The sequence below is a fragment of the Lithobates pipiens genome, unplaced genomic scaffold, assembly GCF_037356315.1.
Source record: "Lithobates pipiens isolate NorthernLeopardFrog02 unplaced genomic scaffold, aLitPip1_a1.2 Scaffold_18, whole genome shotgun sequence".
Taxonomy (NCBI): domain Eukaryota; kingdom Metazoa; phylum Chordata; class Amphibia; order Anura; family Ranidae; genus Lithobates; species Lithobates pipiens.
Window position 1 is genome coordinate 125,778,363 of NW_027507758.1, and position 27,806 is coordinate 125,806,168.

The following is a 27,806-nucleotide window of genomic DNA, read 5'->3' on the forward strand; positions in this document are numbered from 1 at the left end:
ATGAATTTGTAGGAAGATCAACTTTCCCAAAAACAAATTTTAAAGACAGTGTGTGCTCTTCTTACATGCAACACCCCCACCACCGTGAAACTGGGAGAGGCTTACTAGAAGACTTGGACTTAGTCAGGAATATCTACACCCATTGGGTGGATTCCATATATAAAGCCTACATGACAAACAGGGGTCAGAGGTATACAAATCCACTCGCGCCATCTTGAGTGATGGAAAATCCCAACCTCTGACCCCCGTTTGCTTCTTTCCTTACGATGAACGCTACGTATGTGTCTTCCGGGTAGTGATGACGCTGGTTGCGTCACCCCCGGAGATTCTCTTGTGGGGTCTGATGACTCAGTGAGCGCATGCGCGTTGGGCTCCGGGCATGACGCTATTTGCGTCATGAACTATAGAGAAGTGGATTGGTTGGCACGGCGAGCCCATGCCTATAATGCGCCCGCAGCCCGGCGGTGACTTCAGACACCGCCAGACTGGGAGGGCTACTTAAGTGCGGTGCCTTTACCGCCTTGACTCTGGCAGGCTCCAGACAAATATTGGAGCGAAATGTTTAGACTACCAGATGTTTGACCCTAGCCCTGATCATACATCAATAGAGGTATGTATGCTCTTGAACCTCCACCAGATCAACACACTTGGGACTTTAATTAAAACTTTTGTTCCAGGCAGTATCACCTAATTTATCAATTATATTTAGGATTTCCCTTTTTTAAGATCGTGTCTTGGCTGTATCTGTTCCACCATTTTATATCGGTCACGATCGTGGTCCAATTTTTGATCGTACAGCTTGGTGACTTATGTCTTCAATATTAGGACTCCCCTGATTCAATTCCAGTCACTTATTCACCTGAGGTATATATGTTATATCAATACCCCATGTCTATTACCCTATGTCAATGATTAGCCTGTCCTGGCTTATCTATGATTTCATATGTTGCCCTTTAATTTCTAATTTTAATTTTTGTTGTCAGGTTCAATATCTATGATAGCAGCCCTCCTGTGGTCCACTTATATGAGCTCACATCCGTGCTTGGGGATCCTGAAATCTATTTAATACTCTATGTGCTGGCCAATATTGGGACTGGTCCAGATTTATTATTAATAAAATTTATTTTTCGGCATACTCTGCAGACCTATATAATTAATTTATTCTATATTATACTAATCAGCTTTAATATGAAATGTATATTTATTATCAAGTCATATACAGTGCCTTGCGAAAGTATTCGGCCCCCTTGAACTTTTCAACCTTTTGCCACATTTCAGGCTTCAAACATAAAGATATAAAAATTTTTATTTTTTATGAAGAATCACCAACACGTGGGATACAATTGTGAAGTGGAACGAAATCTATTGGATTTTTGAAACTTTTTTAACTAATAAAAAAATGAAAAGTGGGGCGTGCAAAATTATTCGGCCCCCTTGCGTTAATACTTTGTAGAGCCACCTTTTGCTGCGATTACAGCTGCAAGTTGCTTGGGGTATGTCTCTATCAGTTTTGCACATCAAGAGACTGAAATTCTTGCCCATTCTTCCTTGCAAAACAGCTCGAGCTCAGTGAGGTTGGATGGAGAGCGTTTGTGAACAGCAGTTTTCAGCTCTTTCCACAGATTCTCGATTGGATTCAGGTCTGGACTTTGACTTGGCCATTCTAACACCTGGATACGTTTATTTGTGAACCATTCCTTTGTAGATTTTGCTGTATGTTTGGGATCATTGTCTTGTTGGAAGATAAATCTCCGTCCCAGTTTCAGGTCTTTTGCAGACTCCAACAGGTTTTCATCCAGAATGGTCCTGTATTTGGCTGCATCCATCTTCCCCTCAATTTTAACCATCTTCCCTGTCCCTGCTGAAGAAAAGCAGGCCCAAACCATGATGCTCCCACCACCATGTTTGATAGTGGGGATGGTGTGTTGAGGGTAATGAGCTGTGTTGCTTTTACTCCAAACATATTGTTTGCATTGTGGGCAAAAAGTTCGATTTTGGTTTCATCTAACCAGAGCACCTTCTTCCACATGTTTGGTGTGTCTCCCAGGTGGCTTGTGGCAAACTTTAGACGAGACTTTTTATGGATATCTTTGAGAAATGGCTTTCTTCTTGCCACTATTCCATAAAGGCCATATTTGTGCAGTGTCCTATGGACAGACTCTCCCACCTCAGCTGTAGTTCTCTGCAGTTCATCCATAGTGATCATGGGCCTCTTGGCTGCATCTCTGATCAGTCTTCTCCTTGTCTGAGCTGAAAGTTTACAGGGACGGCCAGGTCTTGGTAGATTTGCAGTGGTCTGATACTCCTTCCATTTCAAAATGATCGCTTGCACAGTGCTCCTTGGAATGTTTAAAGCTTGGGAAATCTTTTTGTATCCAAATCCGGCTTTAAACTTCTCCACAACAGTATTACGGACCTGCTTGGTGTGTTCCTTGGTCTTCATGATGCTCTCTGCGCTTTCAACAGAACCCTGAGACTATCACAGAGCAGGTGCATTTATACAGAGACTTGATTACACACAGGTGGATTCTATTTATCACCATCAGTCATTTAGGACAACATTGGATCATTTAGAGATCCTCGCTGAACTTCTGGAGTGAGCTTGCTGCACTGAAAGTAAAGGGGCCGAATAATTTTGCACGCACCACTTTTCAGTTTTTTATTTGCTAAAAAAGTTTAAAATATCCAATAGATTTCGTTCCACTTTACAATTGTGTCCCACTTGTTGGTGATTCTTCACAAAAAATTAAAATTTTATATCTTTATGTTTGAAGCCTGAAATGTGGCAAAAGGTTGAAAAGTTCAAGGGGGCCGAATACTTTTGCAAGGCACTGTATATGTATGTAATGAATGATTGGATGAGTTTCAATCATAATTACACTTTGGAGCAGAATACTCTATGAACTTATTGATATACTGCATATATGATTCTATGCATTGTATATATTTCTTTTGATAGTTTTCTTTGTATATTTATTTTTTAGTTCATTCAAATACCGTAACACTCCTGAGGAAGCTCAACGAGCGAAATATGTAGAGTGGTATATTGTGAAATGATCAGTTTTTTGTGCATCATTGTTGGGTGCAATTTATCGAATGTACTATTATTGAATATGTCCATTATTGTTTTTATTGTCTGTAAATAAAAATATATTTTTTATCATATGCTCCCTTTTGATCCTAATCAATTATAATCTATTTAGCACCTTAAAAGTTACCGGGGTTTTGTCAACCCCATTGTCCCTTTCCTTTGTTTATTTATAGTTTCAGGGATGTGGTGCTATTTTTGTCTGGGTTTACCTCTATTGTTTGCCATATAAAATGCTTGATTTTTCAGTGATTTTACCCAATTTTTTTTAGTTGCTGATGGGTTCTCTTTAACAAGGTGCTATGAAATCTGGGAGCCGAAAGCAGCAAAACCCAAACCAAAAGGAACACAGTTTATGATTTCTCTTCACTTTAATTATACATTCCTGAAATAGAAGGGAAAGCTCCCTGATGGTACATGGACAAGCAGAAAAGAAGATTGACGGAGGCCGTAACCCTTCCCTACTCTATACATTTTAAAATAAAAAAAATATGTACAGAGAGCAATAAATCAGGCTTAAAAACTGTCACACCTTGTTTCTAAAATGTATCTGAGTGATTTGGGAAAAGCAAAACCCACGACTTTGTTACGTGGCATGCATTTATTCATAATAATTATCCATGCCTATTGATTTTTTCCTAAACTATAATTAAGCTTTGCTTGTCAGTCTCCACTACTCATGTAGTCTTAACACACCTATTTGTCAAGAAGAAAGATCCTTTCACAGCTTGGAAACAAGGGCCTTTCTAAGCAGGTAAAGGGATTTTCTGAGAATGCATGTATTGCATATTATGCTAATTAAAGTGGAACTTTGCTTGTTTTAATAAAAATTAAAAGTCATCAGAAATAGACACTTACCAGCCTGTGGAGTCCACCAATGTTTTCCTCTGAGCAGATTCTTCACCGGACTTTGATCCTCCAGTGCCACCATCTTGGATATGGGAGTTGTCAGTGACTTACTCAAGTCTCACACTCAACTCCCCACTGCACATAACAAAGCATGGCTGCACTGGGAGAATGGTCCTACTGCCTCCTGGAAAGTGTCAAGTTTCCCAGGAGGTGGGGGACCAGGCCAACCTGACATAAGGCATGACATTAGGCAAGAATTATGGAAGTCAGAGCGGGTACCTGTCACAAAAACATACCCACACCCTGAAATAAAATGTTGGGATGGTGGGAGGGATAAGGGGTTCCTTTATAATTAGGTGAAGGTCCATTTTAAAATGTTCCCTTTTTTTAGATTATGCCATTGGGAGAAAAGGCCATATTGAGAGTAAACCCAAATCTATTTATCGTCATGTGTACATGAAATCAATGATAGTATGTTGATGGAGGAGCTGCAGGCAAAGAGCTTGGTAAATGGGAAAAATGTACTACCTTGTGGTATATTTGGAATAGGGGCAAGTACTCAAATCCCCTAACCCCTGTACCGGGTGGGGGGGGGGAGAAGCAAAGTGTTGCACACAGTATATAGTGCCAAATGTTGGATGTGACAAAGAATTGCATATCACACAAGGAGTGAGGTGTTATGCAGGGCGCAAGGATTGCAAATTGTGCAAGTCCAGGAGAGCGTATTGCACAGGGCACAGGGCTAAGGTTTTCGCATATCACATGGCTCAGGAATGCATATTTCACAGGGAGCAGGGCTCAGAAGTGTAACACAAAGGCCAGTGTGCAACCAACAATTACCTTCTCCTCTCCAGTATAAAGCTTGTTGCCCAAACCCCCTAGTACAGAGCTCTCCACTCAACCCCCCTCCCCAGGACAGAGCTTTCCTCCCAGCCCCCCAAGTCCCCCCCCAGTACTCTCCTGACAGCGCAACAGAAAAGTCCTCTGTGCCACCTGGGGTGAGGCCGGCAGTAGAATCTGCTGCTGCAAGGCTGGTATGGCTGACTTTCCCTTGTGTGTCATATGGATTAATGAATTTATAGACCAAGTCTAAAGGAAAAACTCAATTTTAAAGCGCCACATCCCTCTTAAAGTAGAAAAACATAGATTTTTTAAAAATTTTTTTGAAAAGAGAAGAAGTCCCCAAAAAATGTATTTTCTGTGTTTTTCTGTCATATGGATAGTACAGGGAAGGTGCTGCTTCCTGAACTGCTCTGTAAACACAGAAACCATCAGAGGAAGTAGGTAGTGCAGAAAACATCCACTACTAACTTCTGTATTCACATGTGACAAGCCGGTGAGTGCGAGTACAGGGCCAGTCAAAAAGAAAAAAAAAAGCCCTGCAGGTACTTTCAATAAGTTTTCATTGAGTCTACAAGAAAACCATCATAAAACTTGTTTTTTTTAAGATCAGGTCCTATGTTTTTATTGCCAATTGTCCACAAATAGACCGTAAAGTGTATTTTTATTTAGAGCCACATGCAGTCTTTTACATCTCTCAACTCTCAGTGTCAGTTGTTCTCAAGCTACCACGCATCCCAATTACTAAAATAAATAAATATAATTTAAAGTGGAGGGCCACCCTAAAAAAAAAACAGCATTAATATTCTTAAATTTTTTTTAAAAAAACAAACATTTTTACCTTACCAGAAATCGCTGTTGCAAGGCAGTCTTCCTAATCTGCCTCTTCCTACTCCGCGGTGATCTTCCGTCTTCTCTCCTCCTTGCATTGTCTTCTGGGTAATGGGGTGCGCCGTGTTCTGGGAACTGTGTGTTTCCTAACACAGCGCTTCCCATTCACAAAGCGCTGAGCGACTCGCACATGCGCAGTAGGAAACAGGCAGTGAAGCTGCAAGACTCCACTGCATATTTCCCTTAGTGAGGATGGCGGCGCTGGAACCGGAGCGCCGAGGGATGGGTCGGCCTCGGGCGGTCGACATCGCGGGCACCCTGGAAAAGTGTCATCATAAAAAGTCAGCATCTACTTTTTTTTTAGCTGCTGACTTTTAAAAAAAAAATTCCCCCGTTGGAACACCCCTTTAATATAAAAGAGTATCAGCAGCAGCAAGAAAGTACTTTATAAAAAGACACAAGAAGGCCCATCATCTCTGCCAAAAAACATGACAATTGAATGACTTGTTCTTTTTTTGCAGGTGCAGCAGTATGATGAATCAGACAATTTGAGTTTGGGCCAGGATATGAATATAGAGAATGGTTGCAAAAGTCATATTGGTGACCATGCATATGCTTCCTTCCCTGCTGTCAATCAATTTCAGTTAAGGCATCTTCTATCTCTGCTGGTGCATTCTGCATAATTACATTTAATTCTTTGGCAGGAAGCATGGTGGGGCCAATCAGGAAGTTTTGGAATGGCCTTCACAGGCCCCCTGACCTAAATATCAATAAAAACCTGTACGTAAATAAATATGCTGCGCATGCAAGGTGGCCCTAGATTTTTTCAAAATTGGAAGTGCCCATTTGCAGAATAATTATACAGAAAAATTCTCAACACAGGAAATTGCTATGGCTGTAAAACTGTTGTCTGACAATAGTTGCCAGCAAAGAAGAAAGCAGAGGAGAAAAAAGAGGATTTTAGATGTTTTAGCCCTTGTACACACGCACACGGTTGGACATTCCGACAACAAAATCCATCGGATTTTGTCCGAAACTGGTGTTGCATACACACGGTTGGACAAAGTTGTCGGAAAATCTGATCGTTTGTAACGTGATGACGTTATTTCGTTACGACGGGACTACGTTCAGGCTAGTAGCCAATAGCTTTACTCTCGTACTTTGATCTGAGCATGCGTGGCACTTTGTCCAATCAGAATTCTCTACAAAGGATCATTTTTTATATCCAGCTCTCAAATTTTGTTGATCGGACATTCCGACGGAAAAAGTCTGATGAAGCCCACACACGGTCGGATTATCCGACGACACGGTCCCATCGGACATTTTCCGTCGGAATGTCCAACCGTGTGTACGCGGCCTTAGAGGAGCACCATTGGGATAAGCCTGGCTTCCTGTTCAACATACATTTCATAATTGATCTTGACAGTGATGATAGCCAGACTTCAGCTGGCCATAAATTAGTAGAATTTTGTTTGAAATTTTGTGTTTTAAGAATTTTTTTTTCAAATTTCTAATCGCTAGTATGGTAAAAGCGATGTCCATTTTCAACCATATTGACAAGAAAATTCAAAGGAGCAGGATGGAAAATTTATCTAACAATGCATGTGGTGTTCATTGTGGGAAAAAGCATTCATTACAAAACTGAACCTTAAAAGCAAACAAAATTTTAGTGCTAGTTCACACCAGACGCAGTTCCGTTCAGTTCTGTGTGCTTTTTTTCTGCACTAAAAATACATGCACAATGTTTTCCATGTATTCCAATGGCTCTAGTTCACACCATGCAGTCGGTTTCTGGTCAGTTTCTGGTGCAGAAACTGATCGGAAACAGACTGCATGGTGTGAACTAGAGCCATTGGAATACATGGAAAACGCTGTGCATGCATTTTGTGCAGAAAAAAAGCACACAAAACGGCACGGAACTGCATCTGTGTAAAGTACTTACAAATGGCAATCATCAAGTCATTGAACGTATTCAGAATTTTTGCAGTAATGTTCGTATGAATATTTTTGCAAATGTTTGTTCGAAAATCTACTAGTGTATGGCCAGCTTTAATATACTTAGTATGGGTAATAGTAATATTAATATGGGTAGTAATGTAGTCTCTCAGTAGGCAAATTAAGCTACAGAGTCAGCAAAGAAAAAAAAAAAAAAACTACAGTTATGAGAAATATATAAACTGAGTATAGATATATTTAGAAAAAAACATTCTCTTTGCTTGTCTAGACAAATATTTCTCCCTTTTTGCCAAGTATAATCACAATAGTTTAGGATTAAAATCACTTTCGTTTGTACTCTACAACAAGATCCTTAAGGCTTTAATTCTAAAGTTTTTGCAAAGTTGCATTTGGGCATTTACCTCATCCAAAGTTAAGTTATGGTTCTGAGAGCAGATAGATTGAAAAGATTTCCTGTGTTGGATGAATCTGAAAAAGGAATATATGACCCCATCTATGTACTTAGAACGCCACTCCAAGTGGCCATTCAGTCTGTTCCGGTGACTCACTGCACTTGGGTGCTGGCGATTGTAAAGCCCAAGTCTTGTGTACAAAATGTAGTCGACAGACGGCACACTCCTTAACAACCTGTGTACTAAATCGAGATAGAGATTAATCTTGATTTAGTACACGGGCTGTTAAGAAGTGCTGCGTGTTTCAACTACATGTTGAAAAAGCAATGTATTTTGAATATACTAAACCCTGGTCAAACCAGGGATGACACTGTAAAGTTAGAATTAATATATCTTTAAAAATATTTCCACCCCCTAATGGTACCTTTAAAATAGGTTAATGAAGAAATCTCTTGGCAGAGCCAAGGCCAAAGAGGGACCATAAGATAAATGGTCTGCTATACTACAACCTGAATAATTAACTTTAAAGATTCAACCAATGTATACTTGACTGGGTGTAAAACAGTATATCAATTAGGATTATAATTTTTTTTTTTTTTTTAACAGAAAGATTTTTTATTGTTTTGTCTTTTACAAAAACAAGGTGATAACATAACAGAACAATATCAGTATGGTAGTTATGCAAAACAAAATCACAAGACACATAAGTATCACATTCTAGGCATCCTAGAGGATATCAAACCAAAAACCCAGCATCCAATAACATCGAATCCTAACAACCTATTCCGCCCAATAAGGAACGACATGTTCACCTGGTTGCATCTAGAAGGGCACAGGTACTACCTACCCCGGGGGGGGGGGGGGGGGGAGGGAACGGGCCTACAAATGATAATACGGAAAGGGGCCCGCTGATACAGAAAGGATGGCACCCAGGGATCGGAATCACCCTCACAGCCTAGGAACCACCATGAGGGGGGGGGGGGGGGGGGGGGCGGGGGAGGGGGAGAAGGGGGACGGGAAGGGAGAGGAGGCCCACCTCCGACTCAGGATAAGCCAGGCATCAGGGGGGGAGCAGGTCTACACAAGACCCACCCCACCGAAGCATGGTCAGCCACAAGCGTCAATCCAGTTTGACCAGATTTTGTCAAATTTTTTCGGACAGTTTCTACTTTCATAGGTAATACGGTACAATGGGAGGACATTGTTGATCGTTTTCCGCCACATCGCCGCAGACCGCGGATCTGGCTGTTTCCACCTGAGTAGTATTTCCCTCCTGGCGTAAAATAGCGCGTATGTCAGACATAGCTTGACATAACGGTCACCCTCTATGTCATCCAGGCGACTAAGCAAAAATGTCAAGGGATCCAGTGGTATCGGCATCCCACAGACCTCTCCAAGAGCATCCGCCACCTCACTCCAGAACTGACGCAGTCTTGGGCATGTCCAGACCATATGGAAAAACGACCCCGCCTCCGAGTCACACCTAGTACAGTTGGGGCTGAGGCCCGGGTAAATGTTCGCAACCCTCTGAGGGGTATAATAGGCCCTATGAATAAATTTTAGTTGTATAAAACGGTCCCTGGCCGCAATCATAGAAGGGATGTAGGTGAGCAGGCAATCCTCCCACTCCTCCACATCCAGAGAGGGAATGTCCCCCTGCCATTTGAGTCTGGACCGGCAAGTCGTAATGTCATGGGCAACCGTCAGGTGAAGGTACAGGGAAGAAAGAGGCTTCTCCAGGCCCACCGAAATCAGCAGGCTTTCAATGGGGTCAGTCTCCAGTATAGGGCGGGAAGGGAACTGAGCTCTAAGGGCATGCTGAAGCTGCCAATATCTAAAAACGAACGACCCCGGTAGGCGGTAGTCCCGACGCAAGTCCCGAAATGTAGCTATCTCCCCCCTCGGCATCACCTGTCGGAGCGTCACAATCCCCCTCTTAGCCCAAGCCGCAGGGTCAGGGACCGTGAGCAGATGGGGCAGCGAGGGGTTAGCCCAGAGAGGAGTGTGGGGAGAGACGCAGCCCGGCTTCCGGATAGCCACCCTGGAAGCCTTCCACACCCGGAGCACAGTTGCCATGGGCCCAGTCACCCTAGGGTCGGCTTTTTCCCCCCTATAAGGGAGGTTGGACAGTGCCGCATAAGAACCGAGATGAGCGGCCTCCAGGGTAACCGCCGGATTTTGACGGGGCTGCGAGAACCACCACCTAACCGTAACCAGGACCGCCGCCCAATAGTACACCAGGAAATTAGGAAGAGCCAGACCTCCCCTAGACAGCGGGAGATAAAGGATCTTCCTAGACACCCGAGGGGTCCTCCCCGCCCAGATAAAGGCCGACACCACACCATCCAGTTTGTGAAAAAAGGATCGTGGAATGGGAACAGGGGTCTGCCTAAAGTAATACAAGAATTTGGGTAAGTAAATCATTTTCAGGAGATTACCTCTACCCAGAGGTGAGAGGGGGAGGTTCCTCCAGGCGACACACTTCTGTTGCAGCTGGGCGAGCAGTGGGTACACATTCTTATCTATATAGCCCGACAGATCCGCCCCTATCCGCACACCCAGATAGGTGAACTCCTCCACCCACTCCAGTGGAGTGCCCGTGTCTCCCCTGGGGAGAGGTCGGCCCAGCGGAAACAGAACTGATTTGTTCCAGTTTATGCGGATGCCCGAGTATCTGCCAAACCTGTCAAAGGTCTCCAGGGCCGCCCGCAGTGAGTCCCCAGCATCTGCCAGATACAGTAGGGAGTCATCAGCGTACATGGAGATCTTATCCTCCACCACTCCCACCCGTATTCCCTTAATCGAAGCATCTGCTCTAAGAAGGATAGCGAGGGGCTCCAGAGCGAGGGCGAACAAAGCCGGGGAGAGTGGGCAACCCTGTCGCGTGCCCCTCCCCAGCCTGAACGCCTCCGACAGGACCCCATTCGTCCGGACACGAGCCTCGGGCCTCTCGTAGAGCATCCGGAGCCATGCACAGATTTCAGGGCCGAATCCGAACCTAGCCAGGACCTCCCAAAGGAAGCCCCACTCGACCGAGTCGAAGGCCTTCTCAGCGTCGAGTGAGGCCACGACCCCCGACCCCCCAGACGAAGCCAGTGCTATATGTGTGTGGAGCCGTCGGATGTTTATGTCCGTACCCCTACCCGGCATAAATCCCGTCTGGTCCGAGTGCACCAGGGCTGTGATAACAGAGTTAAACCTCATGGCCAGCACTTTGGACAGAATTTTAGCGTCCACATTTAGTAGGGATATGGGACGGTATGAGGGGCAGAGGGTAGGATCTTTTCCCGGCTTATGGATAACTACAATGACTGCCTCATGCATAGAATCCGGGAGGGTACCGTCAAGTCTGGCTCTAGTCAGCAGGGCCTGGAATTTCGGGGCTAGTTGATCCGCATACAGTTTATAGAATTCCACCGGAAGGCCGTCCGGCCCCGGCGTCTTACCCGCCTGCATGGACTTCAGCGCTCCAAGTATTTCCTCAGTGGATATAGGGGCGTCCAGGGCCTTAGCGTACGTGGGGGTGAGAGTCGGTATGTCAATCCCCTGGAGGTAGCCCTCCAGCTCCGTCAGGTCATAGGTCGCACGGGAGCTATAGAGTTGTCTGTAGTAGGAGACGAACTCCCGGTTGATGTCCGCCGGGAGGGTCAAAATGGAGCCATCGGCCGCTCTAATCTGGCTGATATTCCCTCCCACCGATTGTTCCCTAGAGAGCCAGGCCAAGAGGCGTCCAGTCCGCTCCCCTTGTTCAAATATCCTCTGGGTTTGATAGAGCAGTCGTTTTTGCGTCATCTGTGTCCGCAGAAGGAGTACATCTCTCAACACCGACTGCAATCTATCATGATGGTGCGGTTCTGGGTTCCGAACATAGATCGCCTCCCGCCTGGCTGCCTCCGCCTCCAACCTCGTAAGCTCAGCCCCACGCTCCCTCCTAACCCCGGCTATAATAGCTTGGTATTGTCCCCTCGAGTATGCTTTAAAGGCATCCCACACAGAGGAAGCGGAGGCCGAGTCAGCGTTAGATCTCCAATATGTGACCAACGCTTCCCCAAACCTCGGCTCGACCCCCTCGTCCGTGATCCAATATCTGGAGAGGCGCCACAGTCTGTCTGAATGAGCCAGAGAAAGGTCCAGGTCAAGGAGAAGTGGGGCATGGTCTGAGATACCTCGGGGAAGAATCCGGACGTCCCTGACTTTGGGAAGAACAGGGGCACCCGCATAAATCAGGTCGATTCGGGAAAACGTTCTATGTGAGGCAGAATGACACGTATAGGCCCTGGTCTGGGGATGTCGCCATCTCCAGACGTCGACCAGGCCATAGGTCTCCGCCCACTCTGCCAGGCCCTGTCTGCTCACTCCCGAAGGGAGAAGCCGATCCAGACCTGCGTCAGGGACAAGATTGAAATCGCCCAACAGCAAAACCCGGTCAGTAGAGAACTCTGCTATTTTGGCATTAACCTGGTTTAGAACCTGTAGGGAGGCCGGAGGTGGGAGATAGAGGCCCGCAATCACCCAGGGTTGATTATAAAGTAGAGCATGCATCACAATATACCTACCCCCCGGGTCAAGGGCCAGGTCAAGTAACTTAAACGGGAGGGACTTCACCACCAACACACTAACCCCCCTTGAAAAAGTGGAGTGGGTCGCATGATAGTGGTGACCCACCCATGGCTTCTTAAGGCTGAATGTTTTTTTACCCATCAGGTGGGTCTCCTGGAACACACAGATGTGTGGATGGTAAGATTTAATAAACTGGAACACCAAGGAGCGCTTCACAGGAGAATTTAAACCTCTCGTGTTCCAGGAGAGGACCCTAAGAGAAGCCATCAACAAGGACGGTAAATAATATGAGATGGGAGAGTAGGATAGTGGGACATCCATCTCCCCATCCAAGCACCCAGACCCGGAGGGCCAGGCCCATGATCAAACCATACATAACATTAGGGCAGTGTGACTCAGCAGTGATAATGTCGAGCATAACCCAATCACCAAACATAGAAATAATAACAAAGAAAAACAAAAACAGGGGGTCTGCAACGGCAGACCAACATAACCCCAACAACCCCCCCACCCCGCCCATCCCCCAATTCAGCAGGAGGGCTTCCCTTCCCAAAACTACGATGGATAAATATCCACCCATGGAGGTCGTGTGCAAGAGGAGCCTTGCCTCCTGCTACAAGTGTTGTGGAAAAAACAGAACAACTGCAGTCCAGCAAGGATATGAGGTGCAGATCTCCCGGAGCCCCGGGGGCACATACTTCAGGTCCAAAAAAAAAAAAAAAAAAAAAAAAAGGGGGGAAAAAAAAAATAAAAAAAAAAAAGGGGAAAAAAGGTAAAAATCCATTGTAACATCCTCAGTCCATTCCCCTCCATACGAAAAAGGTCCCCAGCCACGGGGTATTAGGAGACAGCATCCCCAAGTGATGGCACGTGTCCAAGTCCCCCAGCAATCGAGTAGATCCTGTCCCATCTCACGTAGGGGAGGGGGGGGGGAGAAAAATAATGTATACTCAGGGTGACAAGGCAACCAAGGGAAAGTCTCGGTCCGTACAATGGTGTACACTGTCCAACCATCAAGGTGCAGGGGGAGGGGGGGGGGGAGCTGTCTCAGAGGAGAGGGGAAGACACAGTCGGCTAGGCAAAATCAAGCAAATAGGGGGGAATGAAAGTCACATACCAGGGTAGTCTCAACGCGGAAGAGTCTCAGCCCAGTCTGCAGCCTCCCGGGGCGAAGTAAAAAAGATGGATCTCTCGCCGTCTTGAACCCGCAGTCTGGCCGGGAAAAGCATACTATATTTCACCCCCCGCTGCCGCAGCAAGCTCCTAACGTGGTCGAAGGACTTCCGCTGTCGCTGGGTCTCAACCGAGTAATCCGGGAATATGAGGATCTTTGCATTTTCAAATTTAAGTTCCCCCTGCAGCCGCGCCGCCCGGAGCACTGTGTCTCGGTCCCGGTAGTGTAGCAATTTAAAGATGAGAGTGCGGGGTGGGGAACCCTGTGGGCCCCTGGTCGCCGGCATCCTATGGGCTCTCTCAATGGAGAAGTGCGAGGAGAACTTGGCCTTAGGGAGCAGGGATGGAAGGAGCTCCTCCATAAATGACACCGGGTCCTGGCCTTCGGCCCCCTCAGGGAGACCAATCACCCGCAGATTATTGCGGCGGTTGCGGTTCTCGGCGTCCTCGGCTCTTGTTTCGAGATGTCGAACCCTGACTTTCAGGGCCTGGAGATCGGCAGCATGGGCCCCTTGAGCATCCTCCACCCCGGATACTCGGCGCTCGACCTCCGTCACCCGGTCCCGAAACTTGTCCATATCTCTCCGGATCAGGGCCGTTTCGGTCTGAACATGATCGATTTTCGTAGTCAGGGTAGTCTGGCATGTAGAGATAGCCGTCATCAGGGCCTCAAACGCCTCCGAGCCGGCATGGATAGCCCCGGCCGGGGGAGGATCCGTCTGCACCTCCATGTGGATGACCGCGTGTGCGGAAGGCCAAGGAGCCGAGCGGGCAGGAGTCGTAGCGGACTTTTTCTGGCTAATCCGTCGGCCACCGGGCATCGCCCAAAGCCCCTCGAGGTAGTCCTCCAACGGAACGCACAGCCGGGAGTCTTCTACACCAGGGTGGTAGTAGGATAAGCAGCCGGAGACGAGAGCTCAGTTAAAACACGTCTGCTCTCAGCGCCATCTTGGACACGCCCCCAGGATTATAATTTAACTTCTGTAGAATGCAGGTCTACATCAAAAAGACTATTCCACAAAGAGACAGATATAACACATGCAATTAAAGTTTTATAGCTTATTTACAGAGCTCATACACACTAAAGTTGAAATCTAGACAAAGGGCTAAATGCACATAGCTGAGATATATATGGGAGATGTTTTTAGTTTCCAAAGGATTTGTATTCCTGTCCATCTAGTTCTGAGATTTACAGTCCTTTCTTGCAGGATCTAAGACCTGATATTTCTTTTCTGCAGTTCAATAATAAAGTGATTGTAAAGTTTCTCCCCCCCCCCCTATAAAATTAATAAACATGTTATATTTACCTGCTTTGTTGCAGTGGATTTGTACAAACCAGCTTAGAATCCTCCTCTTCTCGGGTCCCCCTTCTATGATCCTGGACCCTCCCTCCCGTTGCGTGCCCCCTCAGCAAGCAGATTGCTATGCGGGTACCCAAGACGAGCTCCATGTGTCCATTCAGACATGACAGGACCGCAGACAGGAGCTGCGGTTTGGCCCTGCCCCCTGTCTCTCTCCTGATTGGCTAACTGACTTTGACAGCAGTGGGAGCCAATGGCGTTGCTGCTGTGTCTCAGCCAATCAGGAGGGAATGACCCGGACGTCTAAGACACTCGTGGACATCGCTGGACAGAGATGTGGCTCTAGTAAGTATTAGGTTGTCTGAGGGTTGCTGGGGTGTGCTAGAGGGGCGATTGCTCCTGGGGGATCTATTTTTGCTGGGGGGTCGAATGTTGCTGGTAAGGATCTACTGTTGAGGGAAGGGTCTATTGTTGCTGGCTGCTGAGAGAGCTGTTGTTGCTGGTGGATCTATGGATGCTGGAGGTCTATTCTTGCTGGCTGCAGGGGATCTATTTTACTTATTTTCTTGTTATCATTAACAAATGCCATACAATTTGCTTAGCACCACAATATGATACTTGGTTCTGTATTCTCTATTGGGACGTGAGTAGGGATGGTACCAAGGATGGTGGGGGGGGGGGGAGACAAGGGGTTACTCGGAAGGGGGATGTACCTGCACCTATTCTCCAAGAAAAAAAGGCCTGTGCGAATCTGTGTGATAAGTATTGTGTTGGTGTGCTTTGTGTTTTACAGCATGACACTATAATTCAGTACTGTGAATGGGTCCTTAAAGTCTATCCACAGCAAATGTTAATTTCAGATAGTGGAGGGGAGGTCTAAAACCTCTGCAAGGTTTTTACTGATGTCTATGTCTTTACTGGGAAGATTTACTCTCACTTTTTGCCCTGGTGTTGACTGTCATCAACACAGAAATTGATAAAACAATCCCAACTTTTACAGCTGTCAGTAGTAGCATGGGGGGAGGTAAGGGAAACCTTTCTTTGAGGTCACCTGTTCTGGTGACAACTGTCTAAGCCCTTGTACACACGCTCGTACATTCAGACAACAAAATCTGATGGATTTTTTCCGACAACAAAATCCGATGGATTTTTTCCGACGGATTTTGGCCGAAACCAGTGTTGCATACACACGGTCGGACAAAGTTGTTGGAAAATCTGATCGTTCGGAACGTGATGACATTTGTTCGTTACAACGGGACTACATTCAGGCTAGTAGCCAATAGCTTTGGTCTCCTAATTTGATCTGAGCATGCATGGCACTTTGTCCGATCGGAATTCTCTACAAACGATCGGACAAAGTCCGATCGGATCATGTTGTCGGAAAATTTTATATCCAGCTCTCAAACTTTGTTGGCCGGACATTCTGATGGAAAAAGTCTGATGGAGCCCACACACGTTTGGATTATCCGACAACTCAGTCTGATTGGACATTTTCCGTTGGAATTTCCAACTGTGTATACAAGGGCTAAGAGGGAATTTATTCTCATTTTAAACAGTTTTCTTCTCACTTCCTGTTGTATCTCTGGGACAGGATGTATAGGGGCATCTCAATAAAATACAGACTGTATTCTTTGCCTCTTACCTGTGGTCTGGAATACATTTTTTTCTGTGTTGTATACAACTGTTTTAGGTTACTATTTTTTCTGATTTATGCTGACATCTAGTGGCAGATTTCGGTTGCTACAACTTGTTTATTTATGTGATTAGGTATCTCCCTCAGTCCTCCCCCCCGCTTAGTGCTATTTAGATTAGTATTAGCTAGACCCCCCTGTCTCTTTCATGTTTTCTCAATTAGGGTTAGTACTTTAGAGACAGGGCTTAGAAAATCCAAGACTGGAAAAACATCCTCTGTACTGCAATTAGATGAAGTAATATTATGTTGGATTTGACTGCTGTGTCCTACTGAAGAGTTAAGCTACCTGTGGATGTTACCAAGTCAGCAAATGACCATACTGTCTGCACAGGCTAAGGTCTAAGGGGATATGTCAGTGCATAGAGTGGCATTTCAAACAGAATATCATCTTCATTAAACCAGAAGCATAAGATATTTTTATACAGATATAGCTGAAACTGAGTTCATCTAGGGAAAAAAAGGTTATTTTCTGCTCAGGCATGGATCATAAGGATCAACTCATGTTAGTCTAAATAAATAGTTTTGCTCTTCTATTTACATCTCTTAAAATTGAGTTACCTGACAACAAATTAGCTATTTTGTTACCCAAGGAAGTACAAAACGCAACAATGCAAATTGTAATGTGAAAAATGCAGTAGCCATAGCACCAATCAGATTTTGCATGCCATACAGATCAGTGAAGGATGTCTGTTGGTTGCGTCAAGGCCTCCTCCCCCGCTCATCTTTGACATTTGGCATTTGTTTTGGGGGGGAGGAGCAGGTACCTAGTTTTGACAGTTACCCGCTCCCATGTCCGCTTGCATTTCCTAGGCAGTCTAGGTAGAAGTTCTCCTTCCCCTCTCCCTCCCCGTAGTTTTCTGGGACAAGTCACAGGTCCAAGAAGACTGCTGGATAACTAAAAATGCACACAGCTGCAAGCTGTCACATCCCTGTGCCTATAGTTAAGATGCCAGCACTGGAAACGGTCCCCGCATCCGCTTGAGGGAGCCCATCGCTGGATCCTGGTGCAGGTAAGTGTCTGTTTATTAAAAGTAAGAAGGTACAGTTTTTGTAGCTGCTGACTTTTGATTTTCCCAAAAATTACTGGTTGAGAAAATCCCTGGTGCTGAAAATCCCTGGTGCTCCAACTGGTCCCCTTGCTTTCCTGTTAAAAACTGACTGCACTAAGCAAGAGAGCACACTGTTGTCAGTTCTATAGCTATGCTGGGAACTCAGAGTACTCTCCTCCAACTATCAGACTTGTTCTGACACCCCCAGCTGCACAACCATTCACTGGGAAGCTCAGTGTACTGCTGTTTCTCCTCTCCCCACAAGCTATTATGCAACTGAGAACAGAGGAAATGTGATCACTTTAAAAAAAGGGATTTTTTTTTATATCTATACATAAATGTTTTGCCTTTTGTGTCAATTTTAAACTGTATCGACTGCTTTACAAGGTTATTGTTTTCTATTTTTGGATAGAGTAAGCCCTTGTACACACGGTCGGAGAATCTGTCGGAATGAGTCTTATCGGACCGTGTCATCAGATAATCCGACTGTGTGTGGTATGCATCGAACTGATTCTGTCCGAATCTCCGTCCGACCCAATTTTCCAACATGTTGGAAATATTTCCCGACCAACTGGGCCAGACGGACCTAATCCAATCATGTGTAGAGCATTTTGATCGGACCAAGTGCCACGCATGCTCAGATCAAATTCCTACATCAAAGCTATTGGCTACTAGCCTGAATGTAGTCCCATCGTAACGAAATTACGTCATCACGTTCTGAAAGATCAGATTTTTCGCCAACTTGGTCCGACCGTGTGTATGCAACAGTAAATCTAAATCCGACGGGCAAAATCCGACGGATTTGGTTGGCAAAATCTCCGACCGTGTGTACGTGGGCTAAGGGAGGTTTATAACCCTGTAAGGTTTATTTTTCCCATCTTTTTCCCATTGGAAAGATTTACCTTCACTTCCTGTCCCATAGCCAAACAGGACGTGAGAGGAAATCCCAGCAAATTAAAGTGATGTAAACATGATTCATGAAATTTTGTCCTAAGCACACATATCTGTAGTGTTTTCTTATCTCTCTCCAAATTCCTAAGTCTCCTGTGTTTCCACTGTTTCCTTGCTCTGTTATCAGCATGATAACTTCTGACAAGTTCTCCCTCAACCAAGATAAAACCAGCCTGAAGTTTGTGTCAAGGGAGGTTGCTATAAATAGCTTAGAAAAGAGCTTGACTTGTCACAGCACAGCTCTGCAAGTCTCTGCCTATGTGTAGTGGGGGTGTTTGCCTTTCCTCCAATCAGCTGTCATGGTTGTATGCCAAGAATCCATTCCCAGTGCTGAACAGGAAGAGAAAATCTCTATCTTCTTCTAAAGAATATAGCAAGGGAAAGACAGCAGATATACATTTAACCACTTGCCTACTGGGCACTTACACCCCCTTCCTGCCTAAGCCATTTTTCAGCTTTCAGCGCTGTCACACTTTGAATGACAATTGCACGGTCGTGCTACACTGTAGCCAAACAAATTTGTTAGCATTTTCTTCACACAAATAGAGCTTTCTTCTGGTGGTAATTAATCACTGTTGGGTTTTTTATTTTTTACAAAAAAAAGGCCAAATAAAAAAAAAAAATTAATTTTTCGCCTTCACTGATGTGTGCTGATGAGGCGGCACTAATGGGCACCGATAGGCTGAACTGGTGGACATTGATGAGGTGGCACTTATGGGCACTAATTTAGTGGCACTGATGAGGAGGCACTAATATGCCGCACTTATGGGCACTAATGGGTGGCACTTATATGTGACACTAATGAGCACTGACAGGCAGCATTGATGAGCACTGTTAGGTGGCACTGGTGGGCACTGATAGGCGGCACAGATAGGTGGTATTGATGGGCACTGATGGGCATTGATAGGTGGCACTGATGGGTGGCACTGATGGGCATTACTGATGGGCATTGATCAACAACAGTGATGGGCATTGATATGCAGCACTGATAGGCGGAACTGATTGACAGCACTGACTGGCATCGCTAATGGGCACTGATTGGTGGCACTTGAGGGCACTGATTGCTGCCACTGGTGGGCACTGATTGCTGGCATTGGTGGACAATGGTGGGCACTGATTGGAGACACTGTATTTCCATATTGTGATCAGGGCACTGATGATCACTGCCCTGATTACAATCCTATATGTCCCCCTGCGTGGAGATGCCGCTGATCGGCTCTCCTCGCCCCACACTCTGTCAGTGTGGGGCGAGGAGAGCCGATTACCGGCATCTCCGTGTTTACATGTGACCGGCTGTGATTGGACACAGCTGATCACATGGATAAAGATGGACGCTGCTCTTTAAAGAGATCGGGTTGCACTGTGTCCTGGCAACACGGCTTGGCTGCGATCGCCATGCTGCACGCCCCCGCAGGCGCGTCTGTTCTGGGACACCGTCATATAATGTGGGCGGGCGGCAAGCAGTTAACACTTACACAGGGGGATTTGTTTCATCCCTGTGTATCATCTGAGGCTGTTCACTTCACTGGGTGTAGGAGAGGGTTTACATCCACTTTGAGGGAATTCCTTGGGACCCCCAGGCCATCAGAACTAATGACCCCATTGGAAGATTTCCCTTCTATTACTTTTCTGGGGACAACCCAAAACTTGGGATTTTCTTTTACTTTCAATGATAATGGTAAACAGGAGAAATGGAGAGGGTGAATCTTCCTAATGGGGACATAGACAGCAATAAAATCTTACAGGTGTTCTAATCCCACTGCACTCTATACAAAACTTAAAATAATGGTTTGCCTTTAGTTATACTTTAAGGCTGAACTCTGGCCAAAAAAACAGATGTGTGGTCACTGCTATGTTATGGAATACTTTACTTTCATCCCCCATATATACTACAGTCAGCACCAAATGTCTGATGCTGAAATTTACAGATCACAGCTGGCTGCTCGCTCTGCAGCTTGTCCATTCTGAAAACGACTTGCATTCTTTTCAAAGAATGCAAGTCTTCTATGATCAGAAGAGGTGCGGATGAACATCATGAGCTACCCTTTTCCAAACAGAGAATGCTTAGTGCTCACTACAGAGCAAGGCGAATGGGGAGTGCAAAGGGAATGCAAGACATTTTCTTGGAATGGATGAGCTGCAATGCAAGCAACCTGTTGTGATCTGCGTACTCCAGCCAGAGCTGTAAGCTTCAGCCCTGACTGTATTAAACAGGGGGAATAGTAGGAAAGTAAGAGTAATACTTACACAGCAACGTATGCATGTTGCACACAACTAATTAGTGTTCATTTATTTTTACAGTGCAAATGGCCAAAAATTGCTTTTGGCCAGGGTTCAGCTCTAAATTTTGGCACATTGGAGACTCACTACATGTGCTGATGGGGAATGTATCATTCCATAAAGTGTTTCACAATCATTAATCTGCCAAATTAACAACAGATCACCTTGCCCTTTTTATCACGCTGGGCCTGCTAGGAATGAAACATGTTTTGCAGACTACTACGTTAATGTGGGTGTGTCTCTTTGCACAATCATATTTTAAACTTACATCTTGCTATGCTTGGTGTTCACATAGCCAGGTGTGAAGAAGCAGCTGTACAGAGCACATAGCTGTCAGAGGGAAAAATGGCAACCACAGGAATACAGGTGCAAGGCAACTATGATGTTCCGGACATTCCCTATGGATGTGGAGTTTTTAGAACATTTCCATACGCATTCATTCCCTTAGAACTGGTAAGTTAATCACTTTTTAAAGGGGCTATGTGTGATTGATTGTTAGCACATACATTGTGGACTAAGGAATCCCATACGTGTCCTAACAGATTAGCAGACTGCAGATGTCAAATGGAATTGCTCTAAGTGTGCAGCTTGTATAGAATGTACGTATACTGTGCCCAGAGAATATTCATACTTTTGAAAATCAGTAGATTTCTATTGGTTTCAAAAAAAGGAAATTTGGTACAAACTTTCATTCATTATGCTTCATTTTACATAACAAAAAGCTATGTGATGATTGCACATTTATGCTTCAATAGTTTGTAAGATTTTAATATAGGAATAATTAACATGTTTGCTGTTCAGAGGAGCATTACTATTTTTTGCATGATAAGAAAAAGTGAGTTGAAAACAGAGAAGGGGGACTAAGCTGGGAAGAGGAGAATATTCATACTTTTATATCCTCTCACTTTAGATCATTTCTTTCTTTTATTAGGAACCTTTTAAAAATAGTTTTCTTTGAATGCTATTACAGTGCAACTTAAGACGTAGAAAATAAGTACCACTATTTCTCAACAGAATTCCCATATTTGTAAAATAATTATAGCAATGAATAAAATAAAACTAAATGTATTCCCACAGGCGTACCTATGCGTACATATGGGCAAAGAGTCATCCCTTTGCGCATTATTTTGGATAATTCTGTTTGATGCTTAATTTTTGGGAAAGTTTTCATTGTAAATGATAGTTGGTCTGAGCACATACATGCACATTCATGCATTATAAAATTTAATTTCTTTGGGGGAAGATTAAGGCGTGATATAGACAACTCAATATTTAACCAGCTTTTGTATTTTACAATTGTAATGCTGTCCTGATTAGGAGGGACTGCTGTAGGGAATAGAATAGAGAATGAAGGCTGCAGGATCATAGCCATTAGATGTCGGAGCCCATGTCCATTTTCTTCTAAACAGTTCTCCTTATGACTACAGGCCATACTTAATAGTCTTAGGAATTATTCTAAAATTTCAAGGAGCAAATGCTCTTTACTAAGATTAGAAGGTTGAACATTATTGAGTGATTGAAGTGAACACATCTCATTGTTTTCACTTTCCAGAGCGAACAGCCTTAATTCCTTTAGTAAAATCTTTTTGTATATAGGTCTAGGGTGATTTTCTCTATATAGTGGCAAGAATAAGTATGTGCACCCCATGACATTAACAACAGGCAGGGTGTCCATGGCAGAACACCATCCTGCTCTCCAAAAACCCCATTGTTAAGCACCTATGGCTTGCCGAAGAACACCTTGGCAAACCGCAACGCTACTGGGAAAATGTTTTGTTGACCGACGAAGCAAAGGTTAAATTGTTCAGGAAGAATACTCAGCACTATGTATGGCACAAAAATTGCAGCATTTACCAACATTAAACCATCATCCCAACCTTGAACTATGGTGGAGGGAACATCATGATTTTGGCTTGCTTCATTGCCTTGGGGACTGGACCGTTTGCCAACATCAAGGGGAAAATTAATTCCCAAGTTAACCAATATATCCTACAAGATATTTTCAGGGTGGCTGTCTGCTAGCATTAGTAGACATTGGGTGATGCAGCAGGACACTGACCCTAAGCATCGAAGTAAATCCACCACAGACTGGCTTCAGGAAAAGAAAATTCACCTTTTGGAGTGATATAGTGATGCCGTGGAATGACCTCAAGAGAGCCGTTCACACCAGACATCCTATAAATGTGTGAGCTGAAGCAGTTTTGTGAAAAAGGAACACAGGTCTAATCCAAAGACACCAAACGTACTAGCAGGTCTGATCCAGAGACACCAAATGCACTTGCTTGAAGTCATTGCTGCCAAAGAAAGTTCGACCAACTAATAACGCCAGCACTATGAAAGTTGCATAGTTACATAAGTCCATCAAGTCCAACCTATGTGTGTGTGATTTTATGGCAGTTATTTACAGTTTATATCCCTGTATGTTGTGGTCGTTCAGTTTTTTGAAATTATCGATGCTCCCTGTAGAAACTACTGCTGTGGAAGAGAATTCCACATCCTAACTGCTCCCACAGTAAAGAACCCTCTACACAGTTTAAGGTTAAACCTCTTTTCTTCCAATTTTAGTGACGTGTCACATGTCTTATTAAATTCCCTTTCGCGGAAAAGTTTTATCCCTATTGTGGGATCACCAGTGCGATATTTGTACATTGAAATTATATCCCCTCTCAAGCGTCTCCTCTTCAGAGAGAATAAGTTCAGTCTTCATAACATTTCCTCATAGCTAATGTCCTCCAGTCCCTTTATTAGTTTTGTTGCCCTTCTCTGGACCATGTTTAATGGTTGTATTCAATAAAGACACAACAAATTTGAGATGTTTGCTTGCTATCAGCTTAAGCACATTGTGCTTACTATTGTGACTTCGATGAGAATTAGATCACATATTATGGAAAATTGATGCGGAAAAACAGTTAATGCCACGGGGTTCACATACATTTTTTTTGCCACTGTATCTGAGAAATTGGGGCTGAATTACTAAAGGCAGATAGGCTGTTCACTGTGCAAGAGAACTTTTACTTAGCTTAGTGCGAGTGGTGAAAATTCAGTTTGCAAAGAATATCCATCCATGTACATGATTGGATGATGGAAGCCAGCAGAGCTTCTCATTTATTAAGGGACATTTTGCTTACAAAGTGAGTTGCCTTTAGTAAATTAACCCCATAAAATTTGCAACGAGACAGTGGATACTATATGACCTACACAACTTAGATACATAGAAATATTTCTGGTTAATATGACAATCGAGGTACTGGATATCTGTCATGGACAGACTATATTGTTCCACAACAACATACTCAAAGGGGTATTGAGGACTTTCAAATGTGCACGTTAATTCAATTTCAAACAAGCTCAATAGGTTCAGTGAGGCAACATACACACAGCAAGGCTTCCATGAGTTGGCACCCGTCAGTACTTCAAACCATAGAAATACAGAAAGAGTGACACACCAAAACTGGGTGAAAGTGTCCTACATAATATTAATTGTTGTTAAATAAGTCATTTAAAAACAGCCAGCATGTTTTGGAGGCAACAAGATTTATCCTTCATCTGGGCTCAAAACAAGATAAAACTTGACTTCACAGATCTATATTAGAACCAATATTGAACTCTCCACATCAAGGAACAACTTGACAGTATTTTCTGAACAGCAAAACTATATTGACTGTATTGCTCTTCACCATCAGTGCAGTAAAAGTAATAATCATAATAAGTAGTAATCATACATGCATAATAACGACATGCATTTGTATAGGGATTTTGAATGAGAAAACGTCCCGTGGTTGCATTTCCAAATAGCTGAAGTCTTTTCTATGCTTACTGTTGGAAGCCCTGCATCTAGTGGCTGTCTGTATAAAGAGTTCTTGGACACTGGAATATTAAACAAGCTTTAATTTCATATGGCATGGCTAATATAAGAGACAGGACAACCGAAGGCAATCGTGAATTTTGGTTTATAGAAAAAAATCTTTAGCTTGTAAATTCCTCTGTGACCTTACCCAGAGTAGGTTCAATCGGTAAAAAACTCATTCACAATTGTTATGTGTTGTCAGTTTGGGCATTTACTTATGTAAGCCTTTTATTGTGTTTTGGCATTGGGCGTGTATAGCGTATGTGGCTTTTATCATTCTATCTTAAGTATCTCACTAGATAAATAGACAAGGCTCACTTACATGTTAAGTCAGGCAGCAATACCACAGTTTGTAATGTTCATATTGTGTATTTATAATAAATTCAAGATTAATTACTGTGCTAACACTAGTAAAACAGCTGGCATAAATTGTATTGTGACAATAAAGGCATGAAAAATTAGTGTACTCCTCATGGTGTAGTATTTAAAACCAGGTTAGATTTATTTCTCAAAAAAACAACCGGGGTACTCACATTTTGTTAAATAAAAACAGACATGCCAGAGGCAGCAGTCTGTCATGGATAGCACTTGTTTCAACCACAAAGATGTTCAGCACGTTCAGCAGGTTACAGCGTTGTGACATCAGAGCTCCAGCTTGGGTGGAGTATTGCAGTAACACACTTCCCGTCTTAAGCTGGCCAACTATAGCTGGTGGCACTGATCTTTGGGGAAAAAAAAACAACAGGCTGGTTGTACAGAAGTCAGCAGATCGACTTCTGTACAACCATCCTGCACATGGATCAAAATTTGTCCGGTCCCTGCTGAACCAGCCAAATTTCCATCTATGTGTCTCCACTCCATCGTAGCTGCAATAGAGACATATTTGGACAACAGCATTATCAGTCTGGGGAGAGGGTAGTGTTAGATTAGCAGGCTTAGATGGACTTGACAAACAAATTGAAACTGAACTCCAACTCACCCTTTTAGGCAGTTACAGAAAAGTAACTTTAATTTAATGTTATGTCTATAATTTGGATCATGTTGTAGAAGCTTGGTGTTGTAGCCTATAGTAATTTATATGTGATCTTGGTGTGGGTGAATACATCCACTGCAGTGTAATGCTGAGAACCAATAGAAAACAATAGGTAGTTACAATTTATAACATACACTCCAGAATGCTCCATTACCTGCAATATGATTGGGTCACTGCATTTCCCAGCTGTTTTTAAATACTGAAACGAGTCATTAGAGGAGGAAGACCCTCACACTTAGCAATCAGGAAGCAGAAACTGATTGGGGTCCCTGTGTCAGTTTCTATAGAACAACAAGTGTAGTAAAATGTTACAATTAAATTTGCATCATACATGCAATGTACAACTTATACGTATAACTGACCCAGAGACGTCTTTTTTTCCGCAGCATAGGTATTTATACTCCATTAATCATGGATTATTATCTAATGCTTGTGTTGAAATGTGTAATTTGTTTTGTGCGTTGTTATGCATAAAGTTTCTTCAAAGTTCATATTTCTCCTGTATAGTAAGGGTTCGTGTATACAGACTAGGTTTCTTCCGCATTCAGGAGAGGGAAGTTGAACCTCCTCTAACTGCAGCAGCATCTAAACTCTTGTAAAAGCCTATGTGTACATGGCCACATGGCTTTTATGGTGTTGAGTTTAGGAGCTTTGGCCAAAAAATGGCAAAAGCTCTTAAACTCAAGTTTAGAAGCTGTAGTGAACATGAAGCCTAAGGCCGCGTACACACGGGCGGACTGTCTGACAGACTTGGTCCGCTGAAACGTGTTTCAGCGGACAATCCGCTCGTGTGTGGGCTTCAGCGGACTTTTTCAGCGGACAGTCTGGCGGACTAAGTCTTTCGGAATTTCCGGAATATTGTCCGTCCAACTTTGGTTTCAGCGGACAGTCCGCTCGTGAGTAGGCAAGTTGGACGGACTAAGTATGGCGCATGCTCAGAAAGGATTTACACGGCCGAAGGTTGCATTGCAGTGTATTGGACGTCGTATTTCTAGTCCCGTCGTACGTGCTGTACACGTCATCGCGCAAGCTTTCAGCGGACTGTCTGTTCGTCGTGTGTGGTCAAGTCCGTTCATTCAAAAGTAGGATGGACTGTCTGACGGACTTAGTTGGACGGACAGTCCGCCCGTGTGTACGCGGCCTTACTGTGCATGTAAAGCTGAGGTTGACAGAACATATTCGTAATGGACAAAAATGTTCTTCTGTTTCATTAATATTATTGTCTCTTCTTTGGCAAGTTTTACTAAGCAAATTGATTGGGATAGGAATGGTCTTCTCAATAGGAAATCTTGAACTATTACAGTTTTGCTTATGACTTTACATGAATTTGTAAAATGTTATACATTTTTGATGAACCCAGCATAAAACAGCCCTTTTACAATGCACTAAACAGCTCAATGAGAATACTTAAAACTTCTGGAATATACTAATTTGGACTGATGAGACCAAAACTGATTTTTATGGTCACAACCATAAATGCTATGTTTGCAGAGGAGTCAACAAGACCTATGAAGAACAGAACGTTATCTCTACTGTGAAGCATGGAGGTGGATCTCAGCAAAACAAAAAATATACAAAAAATTTATGAAAAGTTGTGTGTGCATAAAACCAATAAACATTTTGTAAGTAAAAATAGATGGCAAGATGAATACACCATATTATCAGAAGATATTGGAAGAAAAAATTGTACTTATCAGTTCAAGAGCTGCACATGGGGCACATTTGGAATTTGCAGCATGATCAAAAACATAGCTCCAAGTGGACTTTTAGTGGCTGCAGCAGAACACTGTTTAGGTTCCAAAGGGGCCATCAAAATCTCTGGACCTCGATATCACTGATTTACTTCCAGGGGATCTCAAACAGACAGCTCATGCTGGCTACCAAAGAATTTACAAGACGTGGATGATTTTTTTTGTTTTGTTTTTTTACCACAAAGTTTGGGCAGCTTTATAACGAGAGAAAA

General features: G+C 43.8%; 1 protein-coding gene across 1 annotated transcript in view; it reads left to right on the forward strand.

Annotated features, from left to right (window-relative positions):
• The first annotated feature begins 21,237 nt into the window (after positions 1 to 21,237).
• Positions 21,238 to 27,806, forward strand: part of MALL (mal, T cell differentiation protein like) — a 40,924-nt gene continuing 34,355 nt past the window's right edge. The window contains exon 1 of the mRNA XM_077486092.1: positions 21,238 to 21,416. Coding sequence (XP_077342218.1) covers positions 21,309 to 21,416 — 108 coding nt within the window. The 5' untranslated portion in view covers positions 21,238 to 21,308. The remainder of the gene's footprint in view (positions 21,417 to 27,806) is intronic.